This window comes from Terrapene carolina, unplaced genomic scaffold, assembly GCF_002925995.2.
Source record: "Terrapene carolina triunguis isolate 2854851 unplaced genomic scaffold, T_m_triunguis-2.0 Scaffold211, whole genome shotgun sequence".
Lineage (NCBI taxonomy): Eukaryota > Metazoa > Chordata > Testudines > Emydidae > Terrapene > Terrapene triunguis.
Genome location: NW_020664562.1, coordinates 31,554,752 through 31,567,635, shown reverse-complemented (window position 1 = coordinate 31,567,635; position 12,884 = coordinate 31,554,752). Strand labels below are relative to the sequence as shown.

Below are 12,884 nucleotides of genomic sequence, written 5' to 3'. Positions count from 1 at the left end.
CCCCCCACGCAAGTGACTGCAACGTGCTTTTCAAATGGGGGGTGGGTGGGATGGAGTATGACAGGGATTGTGTTGTGTGTATGTGGGGGGAGAGAGAATGGGTTTTGGGGGGGCTGAGAGTGTGTCAGCAGGCTGTCTTGTAAGTTCAGACAGCAGCAGACTCTCCCTCCCCCCCCGCTTCTCTCTCTCACTCACAGCATTCCACACTAATGGTTGCTTTGTCTCGGGGCAGATAAGCAGCTGGCTGTCAGAAATGGAGCTTTCAAAGGGCATATCTGCATTCCTGCTGCGATTCAAAACAAAGACAAGAGTGGCCACTTGACTTAAGGGGATTATGGGACGTTTCCGGAGGCCGATCAGAGTGCAGTAACACAACACCTCGTTCACACTGGCACTGCGGCGCTCCAGCGGGGGCGCAGCAAACGTTATTCCACTCGCCGAGGTGGAGTACCAGCAACGCTGTAGCCGCGGAGTCAGAGCGCTCCACGCGCCTTGCCAGTGTGGACGGGTTGTGAGCTAGTGCTCCCGGGGCTCCTTTATTGCACTGTAACTCGCAAGTGTAGCCAAGCCCCTAGATGGGGAAAAAAAGATGTGTCAGACTCAGTCTAGGAAGACTGACGTGATGATGAGCAGCAGAGGAAAGCATTTCAAGGAAGTAGTAGGAGCTGTGACCTCAAGGTGTTATGCAGTCTCTCAGTCCTGTTGGCGTCAACTCTACTCCCGGACTATCCAACAGAAGCAGCAGCCAGAAATGCCTTTTATCTTTACTGAGCCAGGAGACTTCATCCTCTCCTTTCAAATGCAGGCGTAACTACAGAGATCTATCTATCACTTCCACCCTGGATTACTGTGGTGTGTTCTAACTGGACATGACCTTGGGGTCTATACGGAAACTGTATCTAGTTCAACAAGCAGGCCTGGTCTACACTAGGACTTTAATTCGGATTTAGCTGCCTTAATCCGAATTAACCCTTCACCCGTCCACACTACAGAGCCAGTTAATTCGAATTAAAGGGCCCTTTAAATCGATTTCTGTACTCCACCTCGACGAACGGAGTAGAGCCTAAATCGATTTTGTTAATTCGAATTAGGGTTAGTGTGGACGCACACCACCGAATTACTGTGTTTAAGTTAATGGGGTAGTGTGGCCGCACACCACCGAATTAATGTGGTTTAAAACCGAATTAAGGTGCTTAGTGTGGCCGCGCACAATCGAATTTATACAACCTGTTTCCCAAATTCGAATTATCTAAATTCGGATTAATCCTGTAGTGTAGACATACCCGTAGCGTCCTACTTTCCAGGAAGGGCAAACTACTGAAAGCAAATCACAACAGTTCTCCACACTCTACCCTGGATCCTTGCCCTATATGATTCTGCATTTCAAGGTCCTAGTCTTTATTTTTAAAACATTCTATCAGCCTTCGTCAAACTGTCTCCATCACATCTGCTTCTCTAGTCTGCTGCAGCATCTGTAATAATGTGGGATGTTGTAGTTTAGGGCTGAGCACGTTGCTTTCTCACTCAAGGAAATTTGCTACCACCAGAAATTGGGATGAGTCAGAGTCTTGCTACATAAGGCCCAGTGTAAGGTTACCCGAAGTAGGCCTTCTCCCAGTAACAGAGCAGATTCTCCCCTTTCCCCATACATTTTTCCTGGAACATAGACCTTAAGATTGTTCCCCACTCTCTTAAACCTGGTGGGAACAAGAAGGCCACTCTCTATCATACAGAAAAAAAGGTTATCCTAAGTTTGGACATACCACTGAGATACTATGATAATGGTGCTTATTTGAAATGTCTATCAGTATAAGCAAAGCATTTACAGTAATCTGATTTACCATAATAATGTCTGCTAAGATTATTCCGCTATGATACTTTAGCTGTAACATAGTCATGCATCTAACTTTGAGCTGTAATGTGAGCACCTTCACTTTATAAAACTGGATTTTTAAAGTTTAAAAGTTTGGGAAAAGAAGAATGAATATCATCTCTGGTCAGTGGGAGCCCCTTGTTTAATTACTGGTTGATATTCTAGACACGCACATCAATTTCATGTAATTTTGGGGGGAAATAGTTTCTCTTATGTAAAATACGCAAAAATATGAGTTGGTTTTGTAGTGAATGAATGCAGAATAAGATTCTAGGGGCAAGATCCTAGGCTGGTATCCAGTGTCAATGGAGCAATAGCAGTTTACACCAGCTGAAGTATGATGCTTTCACTATCTGCTTTGTGCAGAGGCTAGTGGTAGTTTCAAACTAGGCCTTATCTTGCTATATTTTAAAAGATGTGGTTTTAGAAAGTTATAGTCAGGGTATAAGTAGGGCTCAAGTGATGAACAATGAGCAGGGGGAATGCTCCTTTCCTTTGTCCTCTTCTCAGCTTTATTAAACTCAGTTTTTATTAAATATCTTAACTAGGACAGCTGTGCTTTCTTGTCCCTAAGAGCCTTGACCACAAGTAGTAAATTTCCAAGTCTCAACAGATTGTTTTATAAGTAGGAAACCATCTTCTCTGTGGGTGGGTCATCAAAAGGAGACAGATGGTAAACATAAGACTATGCTGTGAAAATACTTGTTTATACAGTTGCCAGTAAGACAGTAGGTGAGCCTATTAGAAAGGGGAGTTATTGAGGAACTAGATACATTGTTTTCAACCTAGCTTTCTGTTTCCTGTATCTGCTGAAAATAGCAATTTATTTAGGGGTAGAGTAGAGGTGCACTAAGTCCCCAAGTAGGTCTTCTCCATCTGTATCATCTATATGAGAATGTTCATTAATCTATTGCTAAACATACGTTTTCACAGTTTCAAACTAGTAGTAAATTGCTTCAAAATAGGAAATAAGGACAGTTTTAATCTGCCTTAGGTCTTCTGTTAATGATAGACAACATATTTTAAAACAAAATCTAGAATAACTTTATTTGATGAAGGCTATGCAACAGCTTTTGTTCAGTTAAAGGGTGATGTAACTCTTACATAAGTGGGGATACATTAAGTTTAAACAGACTTTTCAACTTAAGAGTTGACAAGGAAGAATCACATTTTTGCTGTCTTGTAACATCTTTCTGTATTTATTTTAATTTTGTCTGAATAGCAGTTATGTGTGTGTGTGTGTGTGTGTGAGAGAGAGAGAGAGAGAGAGAGAGAAGTGACCCAATTATAGCTGGTAAAGACATATCATATAGTCGGTCTTTTCCCCTCCGCCCCTCATCTTAGAACCAGTAAGGTAAGTAAATTGTGGTTTTTAAACAATCCTGCACAGATTCAAATATTTTCCCATAGCAGCTAAACCAATAACATTGCCTAACCTGTTTCCTAGTTTTACATCTGTTACTGTTTTTGTGATATTCATCAAGCACTATAGTTAAGATTTCATTTTTAGCCTATTGAGTAATAATCTTCTCCATTATATGCAGACAAGCCATTCTTATAATGGGGTTTCCTCTGCTCTGCAGCTCCAGGGTCCAGACCAGACCTGTCAATCACAGGATGGAGGTTTGGCTTCCCCTCCTGGGAAAACCCCTACCTAGACTGTTTATAAAGACTAAACATAGTCTAAGAACTTTGATTAACAGTATTAAAACATTAGACTAATATTTCCTGAGATGTACCTTTACCCAGCTGAACTGAAATGTAACTTTAGATATATATCAGTTAGAGAGGTGATGAAATGACAAGAAGACTGACTAGTCCAAGAAGCAAAATCAGGTAACAAATTCATTTCTCCATCATCTTCAGGTTTGTCATTCCAACTATGGAAATGCTACAGAAGGGAAACCCTGTGGAAGGGCTCCAATAACCAAAAATATGTACAGAAAAGTTGGAACAATATTGTGATATCAAGGAAGCAAACTTTCCCTGAAAAGCTGAGATATGATTGTTATGCACGACCAAGTATACAATGAAGACACAGCACCCATTGATGGGGTAAAAATACACAATGCCTATGTACAGTAGGCCTCTGCCTTCCCAGAGAGTAAGTCTTGCTTCTGTTACAAGGACTTGCTTTCACTGGGACACGCTTCCTTCCAAAACTGGGATATATAACTGTGAGACTTTTAGAAGCAGTAATAGTTCCCCCTAGCCAAGGGAATTAGTGAAGGCACTCATAGCAAAATGCCCTCTTATTTAGAAGCAGCATAGCATACAGAGACTATACTGGTTGATTCTTTCCTAGTGATAAGGCCAATCTGAAGGATCCTTCATCTAATATTGTTGCTCATGAGGGGTAACTTACTTATGTGTAGGTCCAAGCAAAAACATATGAAGGGCTAGTTTATATAAACAGTTAGCATGCAGCAAGTTGGGGTGTAAATCTACCTCAGATTAGACCGGGGTCGGCAACCTTTCAGAAGTGATGTGCAGAGTCTTCATTTATTCACTCTAATTTAAGGTTTCGCGTGCCAGTAATACATTTTAACATTTTTAGAAGGTCTCTTTCTATAAGTCTATAATATATAACTAAACTATTGTTGTATGTAAAGTAAATAAGGTTTTAAAAATGTTTAAGAAGCTTCATTTAAAATTAAATTAAAATGCAGAGCCCCCCAGACCGGTGGCCAGGACCCAGGCAGTGTGAGTGCCACTGAAAATCAGCTCGCGTGCTGCCTTTGGTACGTATGCCATAGGTTGCCTGCCCCTGGATTAGACTACCACACATGGAGTGTCTGCGTGGAGTCTGTTGCTGTGCATGAAAAGTTCCATAGTGCGCTTTGATCAGGGCCAGTGCTACCATGAAAGCAAACTAGGTGGTTGCCTAGGGCGCCAAGATTTGGGGGCGCCAAAAAGCGGTGCCCCCAATTTTTTTTTTACAGTGTTCCTGGGCTGGGCTGCCTAACACGTGCGGCTCAGACTCCCTCTCCCAGCGCAGCGACCGCTTCACTTCTCCCGCCTCCCAGGCTTGCGGTGCCAATCAGCTGTTTGGCACCGCAAGCCTGGCAGGGGAGGAGAATTAGAGCTGGGGAGGCGTGCTCGGGGAGGAGGCGGAGCAGAGGTGAGCTGGGGTGGGGAGCTGCCGCACGGCTCCCGGGGGGTGGGAGCTGCTGCGGGGGGGGGGGGCGGGGCGCCCGAGGGGGGGGGGGGAGATCTGCCGTGGGTGGGGGGAGGGCTGCCGCAGGGCTTGGGGGCGGGGGGCGCAAGGTGGAAGTTTCGCCTAGGGCGCGAAACTTCCTTGCACTGGCCCTGGCTTTGATCTGCCCCACTTGGAAAGGGTGAAGAAGTAGCTCTGTTCCTTCCTTTCTGAAAGATCCTAGAAGGTAGTATCAGACAAATGCTCTCTCAGGCATCAAACAGTATTCAGTTTTGTCACTGTTTCTGTTCAAGGTATATAGGATGTTATTAGGAGTGCAACTGTGGGCTGAAATGTATTTAGCATGCAACAGATGTACTGCTCTATATCTTCATATCTTCTGACATAGATGGTGGAGTATAATGATTTACCCAGCATCAAAAAGTAATTGCAGTAATTGGATTAGAGCCATCTAGCTGTGTGTGAAATTTAGATTAAGGGTAAAGTGATACTTATAGAATGGGGAAGCAACTGGAAGAAATGGCACTAGAGTTGCTACCCATCTGGTTTTTACCTGGACAGTCCAGTTTTTTACTTCTATGTCTGGGTGCCATTTAGGGTTGTCAGGTGCCCAGTTTACTACTACTACTACTACTTTAAGGACACATACTACTTCAAGGGCACTTTACACTCCCTTCACAGACCAGGTCCCTGAGACAATCCAGCGAGTGAAGGGGGTGGGGCCTCAGGGAAAGAGGAGCAGAGGCGGGTTAGGGGGTGAGGCCTCGGGGTCCGATTACCAGGAATTAGAAAGGTGGCAACCCTAAAAGGTACTCATATCAGTGTTCCCACTTACAGAAATATGCCTGCCATTTTTCAGGCTCACAACATGGAGTCTTGTTGGAACTGCATCTGGATGGTCAAGTAGTAGTAGTTGCCAACAGTGTTTTTCCAACATGTTTTCTTTCTGAATATGGACCTCACTGTAGTCAGCCATGCTTTGTCAATGTAAAATTGAGGTGTTCAGCTAATGGTAGCTTCCCTAGACTCTCACAAAATAGTCTTGAACATCTACAAGGCCCAAAATTAAAAGCATTTTTAAATATTCAAAAACCTTAAATGGAGCTGAGGGTGGTACATAAATGTAATGTGCTACCTATGCCGAAATCTACATAGTAAGCAGTTGCATTCTGTACTAGCTGCATTTTCCAGAGTATTTTAAGGGGAAGTCACATATAGAGTATATAACCAGTTACATGTATTAAGGCGGTTGGGCATATGTCAGCTGACAGAAAAGTAGTGCCCTGTGCAAGGTCATCTTTGGAACCCTCTTCCTCCAGAGCCTAGTTTTGGTGACATTCAGGGTACACTGAAAGGTCCATCTGATTTCCAAAGATTTTGTAGGGCAAAGGAGAACAAAAGTTGAATAGTTGTGTCAATTTTTGAATGTTCTTAATGATTGTTTTACGTTTCTGTTAAATGCATGTGGTAAAACTGATTTAGCTGTATTTATTTATATTTTAAACATAACACATGAATGTGCTAGTTCCAAGGCTGCCAAATCAGAAACAAGGTTGGGGGGCAGGGGTGTGATGTTTCTTTTCCTGACTTTCCCAGGTGGATCTTGGCTTTAACCAAACAGAACAGGCCATGCTTATCACAACAGGGTTGCCACTTGAGGACACTAAGAAAACAGCATGAGATATACCCTAAAACAAATGCTCAAAGGGTAAACTGACAATCCAGATACCACAAAAATGTTTGCAAGAAGCATCTAGAGCATTTCTAGACACAACAGAATTAGAACATGCTATCACCAACTTACAGACAGGCAGCTGATTTGAGTACTTTTTTTGTTTTTATTCAACAGTTCAAATAACTCTAACAAACTCATGCGCCTGCCTTTTATCAGTCCATGAGTAGGGTATTTGGTATTATTAATGTATCAACTTTCATTTCGGAAGGCTGATTAAAAAATACTTGGTTTAAGATTGGTTACATTTGGGTTCGTTAGAGGTCCTGATCCTGTCAGAGGATATGTATCCAACACTCCTAATGAACTGAAGTTGGTGGAAAGTTTTTTTTGTTTTTTATAAACCACAGCAGAATCAAGTGCCTAATTACTCTCTCACACTGTTGCTTCTTGCTGTTGTAACTACTGTGGTCTACAAGACCATCCGTTAGCATATCAGAATTCCATATTAGTCTCTCTAAGATATAGTAGCATCCGTAGGCATTTAAGGTTCCAGGATAACTTTTTTAAATGCTTCATATCGAAAACTAGTGGTTATTACTTTAGGAAGCCATAAAGATCCACATTCATTATTAAAATAATTTATTCATGAGTAAAGAGATGAGTAGGGAGCTTACAGCCTGCTTTAGTAGACCTTCGTTAACTAAAAGTCTTATTTCCATAGATTTTAAAGTATCGATCACTGTAAAATATATTTATATCCATCATCATCAAGAGCTGAGAAGGGACACTGGGCAGCTGAAAACACCTGTTTTAAAAAACAGATTCAAGTGCCTGTGTTCCTAACACCATCTTCATTATTAAAAAAAAATTTAAACATTGAAGTCTAGATTGTTGTAGGAATTGTTCTGCTTCTTGCATTTCAGTCATTTCGGGCAATGAAAATAGACTAGCCAGGTTGACATTCTGCTTGCTTTTAATAGCATTGCAGTGTTTTGTTGCTTACAAATACTGCAGAGGAATATTTACATTTATAAAACTATTTCCATTAATGATTTTAAGTTAAAAAGCTAAAATATAGAATAGCATTTAAAAAAATTATATAACAAATTATAGCAGTTTCATGAAGAGAGGCTTCGGCCCCAATCCAGCAATGAGCTAAGCATAGGCAGACCCCTGTGCTCACGTGGAATTCATTGCAGGACTGAGGCCTTATTTTATAAGTCATTACATTGAAAAGCATGGTTTAAGAAAACAGCTAATGTGTAATGAAAAAATCAAACTGTACTATGCAATGATGAGTATTATGTAGCTTTAATCAAATAAACTTAATTTTCACAGATGCTACCCATAAGACCTAATGCTGCTTCAGGAAATAAAGTTTTTTCTTGTGAATTCCTTACTTCTGGTTATAGCCTCAACAGCCTATTTGGTCCCACATACAAAGTTTTAAAACTGTGTTAACGCATTCCTAGAGATATCTTTAAGTTTTTGCTGGAAAGGTAGTATTATTTGAAAACTCTATAGATGAGGTCACTGATTCAGAAAATGAATATGTGTGGACGGTAGTCCTCAGAAACAGCCAAGCATGAACAAATCACAGTTGGCACACACACACAGTAGTTTTACAGAATGTGACAACACAATTATAGATAGGAGCACTTAATGGTAAAACACCAGTTGAGATGCTTGATGTGGGTTTGAATAAAACTGAGCAAGGCTTATTGACTTTTAACCTTTATTCTACCACATGTAATCACAGTTAGCTCATTCATAAACTACTTGGTTTGACCTCTAGATTAGGGAACACCACCATTTTTGGTCATGCCTTTTACTGGCATTGCACTTACACTATCTTTAGCATTAGATTGTTTTGCTTGCTCCTGAGGTTTTTATCTCTGCTTACGTTAACTAGTGTGGCTTTTCATACTAGTAAAGAGTGCACAGATGTCAGTTTGCATTTCAACACCAAAGCTTCATATATGGTCTGTTGCAAAGGAAAAAAAAACCTCTCACTGAAGAGCCACAATGGAACAAATCTGTCTCTTTGTGTGTTTTTTTTCTCACGTTGACAAGTACAATTGCTGTGGTCAGCAATTACAGGTCACAGTTATGTGCACACTATATAAAAATGCTACAATTTGTTAGCGTGGTGGGGGGACCTAGTCTTTTATATCTAGGTCATTGACTTATCCAATGTCAGATTGATTGATAAGTACTTTTCTTCATTATCAAACAGATGTGCAGTGTGCTCTGCGGAATAAAGGTAGCTTAATGAGTACTTGTTCATGTCCCTGAAACCATTACTACAGTTGGCTGTATCTGAAGAGAAATCAGTAATTGAAAGGACACGGAGACAATCTTTCCTCCAAATACTATCTATACTTCTTCAATGCTCCTGCCATAGAAGTTAGGTACCTTCCACATAACATCACTGTACTCCTTTCATTTGTGTGTGTTCCTAAGCCTCACTGACTATTCCAGAAATAACCATTCGGACTGTTTGATTGTCATTGCGGAAAGATTGTGTGAAAAACTGATCTGCTATCCGTTCTGGAGGTGTCTAGGTCAAGGACTGTACTGATCTCCAGGGGTAGCGAATTCTACAGATGAAGGTTGTTAACTTGGCAAGTCTTGGTCCTGGCCCCTGCGTGTTTCACTTCAGAAACCTCATTATTTTCATAATATACACTATTTACCTGTATGCAACCAATGATAATTAAATTGTCAGAATAAGGGAGGTTAAGCACATTTTGTAATGTATTATCTATTTTTCATTTTGTTCACTTAGCTAATTCACAATTTGAATGGAGTAACTTATGAATATAGCTTGTTTTAAAATATGAAATGCTGTCATCTTTAAAGTGTGTTAGAGGTCTTAGCTCACACTCAGTTACCTGGTACAGCACTCTGTCTTCCTAAGTACTATGTCCTACCCTCATCACTGTACTGTCTGAGCACCTCACTGTCTTTATCTTCACAACAGCCCCGGGAGACAGGGAGGTACTAATGTTCCCCTTTTACAGATGTGGAACTGAGACTCAAACAGACTGAGGCCCAGATCCTCAAAGTTACTTAAGCACCCAACTTCCATTGAAATCAGTAGTAGTTTGCCACCTAGGTACCTTTGAAAGATCTAGGCTGAAGTGACTTGCCCAGCGTCAAACAGGAAATCTATGCCAGAGCAGGGAATTAAACCTGGGTCTCTCGAGACCCAGGCTAGCACCCTAACCACTGAACCATCCTTCTGTCCCATTAGTGATAATAATAAATACAATTATTAGGGTTGTCAAGTGATTAAACAAATTAACTGCACGATTGAACAATAATTGAATACCATTTATTAATATATTTTAAAATGTAGAAAACATCCAAAAATATTTAATTTCAATTACAACACAGAATACAAAGTGTACAATGCTCACTTTGTATTTATTTTTTATTACAAATATTTGCACGGTGAAAAAACAAAAAATAGTATTTTTCAATTCACCTAATACAAGTACTGTAGTGCAATCTCTTTATCATGAACGTTGAACTTACAAATGTAGAATTATGTAAAAAACAAAACTGCATTCAAAAATAAAACAATGTAAAATTTTAGAGCCTGCAAGTCCACTCAGTCCTACTTCTTGTTCAGCCAATCGCTCAAACAAGTTTGTTTACATTTGCAGGAGATAATGCTGCACGCGTCTTGTTTACAGTGTCACCTGAAAGTGAGAACAGGCGTTCTCATGGCACTGTTGTAGCCTGCGTCACAAGATATTTACATGCCAGATGCGCTAAAGATTCATATGTCCCTTCATTCTTCAACCGCCATTCCAGGGGACACGCGTCCATGCTGATGATGGGTTCTGCTCAATAACAATTCCGCATCAGAGTGTTGCTCTTTTAAGACTTCTGGGAGCATGCTCCACACCTCATACCTCTCAGATTTTGGACAGCACTTCAGATTCTTAAACCTTGGGTTGAGTGCTGTAGCTATCTTTAGAAATCTCACAATGGTACCTTCTTTGTGTTAATTCAAATCTGCAGTGAAAGTGTTCTTAAAATGAACATGTGCTGATTCATCATCCGAGACTGCTGTAACATGAAATATATGGCAGAATGCTGGTAAAACAGAGCAGGGGACATACAATTCTCCCCCCTAGGAGTTCAATCACAAATTTAATAACGCATTTTTTTAACAAGCATCATTAGCATGGAAGCATGTCCTCTGGAATGGTGGCCGAAGCATGATGGGGCATACGAATGTTTAGCATATCTGACACGTAAATACCTTGCAATGCCAGCTACAAACGTGCCATGCAAATGCCTGTTCTCACTTTCTGGTGACATTGTAAATAAGAAGAGTGAAGAATTATCTCCTGTAAGTGTAAACAAACTTGTTTGTCTTAATGATAGGCTGAACAAGAAGTAGGACTAAGTGGACTTGTAGGCTCTGAAGTTTTACATTGTTTTTGAGTGCAGTTATGTAAGAAAAAAAATTCTACATTTGTAAGACACTTTCACGACAAAGATTGCACTACAGTACTTGTATGAGGTAAATTGAAAAATACTATTTATTTTGTTTATAATTTTTACAGTGAAAATATTTAATAAAAAATAATTGTTTGATTTCCATTACAACACAGAATACAATATATATGAAAATGTAGAAAAACAACCAAAATATTTAATAAATTTCAATTGGTATTCTAATGTTTAACACTGCAATTAAAACTGCGATCAATCACGATTAATTTTTTTGAGTTAATTGTGTCAATTAACTGTGATTAATTGACAGTTTATTTGTATTAATAATTGTTAGGGCTATCACATATAAGCTAAAATCATGATAATTTATGTAGGTGAATCCGTAACACATGAAGTTCAAATAGTGAATTTTAGCCACTGCATTTCAGTACCATTGCATGCTCAGTACATGTTCATATATCTTCACGCAGGAGGACCAAATTAAGTTGTGGTGCACCAAGCTTAAATGTGGACTAACTTTTTTTCTACAAAGATAGTAAAAATTTCAACTAAAGAGTGAGTCTTCCTAAGCTGGTAATAAATCTGCAGCAATTTCTTACAGGTAAAAATAGAAACCCAGATATCAAACGGGTCAGGTGCCAGATCACAGAACAACAAACCATGAATGACATTGTACAGAAGACTGAGGTATGTATCAAGTTTAAAATAATCAAAGTTCTGTAGTAACTTACAAGTGATGTTGCCAAAAGACAAGATTGATGCTTTATTTCTGACTGCTAAGCAGCAAATGGGTAAGAGCATAAGTTCTAGGAAAAGAATGGGAATGTACCCTGTATCTTAAGGCAACAGAGAAGCCCTTGAAAAGAACAGTTTGATTAAGGAATGTAAGGTTATTATATTTGCTGGAATATGTTAAAGGTGTTCTTGCTATTATAGAAAAACTAGAATGCATTAAATATTAGCTTTTGTTGAAAGGCTGGAAGTGGATGTCTGAAGTGAGAATCACAAAATAGGAAACATAACATCGTTGAAAATTCAGAGGACAGAAAAAAAAGGGGAAAGAGGAAGAGAACATAAGAATGGTCTGACCCAGAATGGCCAATGCTCCATCTATCCCAGTATCTGGTGTTCCGACGGTGGCTACTGTCATATGCTTCAGAGGGAGTGAACAGAACAGGGGGATTTATTGAGTGATCCATCTCCTGTCATCTTGTCCCAGGTTCTAACAGTCAAAGGTTTAGGGACACCTGGAGCATGGGGTTGTATCCCTGACTATCTTGGCTAATAGCCATTGATGGACCTATCCTCCATGAACTTATCCAATTCTTTTTTGAACCCAGTTATATTTCTGGCCTTCACAACATCCAATGGCAATGAGTTCTAAAGGTTGATGCTGCGTTGTGTGAAGAAGTACTTCCTTATGCTTTTTTTAAACCTGATGCCTATTAATTGGATGATCCTTGGTTCATGTGTTATGTGAAGGAGTATATAACACTTCCTTATTCACTTTCCTACACCATTCATGATTCAAGATGAAGATTAAAATATTTTAATATCTTTAGAAAATGTTGGGATTAAGTTACTCAAAAGATCTGTTTTAGCATCTTAGCTAGATAACTTAGTGATGGGAGTTAAAACAAGTATAACTAACAGTGTGTGATGTACTCAAATAGGAAGCATATAAAATATGAAACAATGGTTTCAGT

At 39.9% G+C, this 12,884-nt stretch overlaps 1 protein-coding gene across 12 annotated transcripts in view; it reads left to right on the top strand.

Annotated features, from left to right (window-relative positions):
- Nucleotides 1-12,884, top strand: part of LOC112109820 (nexilin) — a 43,922-nt gene that overhangs the window by 6,609 nt on the left and 24,429 nt on the right. For 4 of the 12 annotated variants that reach the window (XM_024204486.2, XM_024204476.3, XM_024204485.3 and 1 more), the window contains exons 1-2: nt 8,950-8,968; nt 11,780-11,865. In XM_024204486.2, coding sequence (XP_024060254.1) covers nt 11,839-11,865 — 27 coding nt within the window. In that variant the 5' untranslated portion in view covers nt 8,950-8,968; nt 11,780-11,838. Of the gene's footprint in view, nt 1-8,941; nt 8,969-9,017; nt 9,117-11,779; nt 11,866-12,884 lie in introns of those variants that run through there. The other 8 variants (XM_024204475.3, XM_024204478.2, XM_024204477.3 and 5 more) reach the window with 5 other exon arrangements.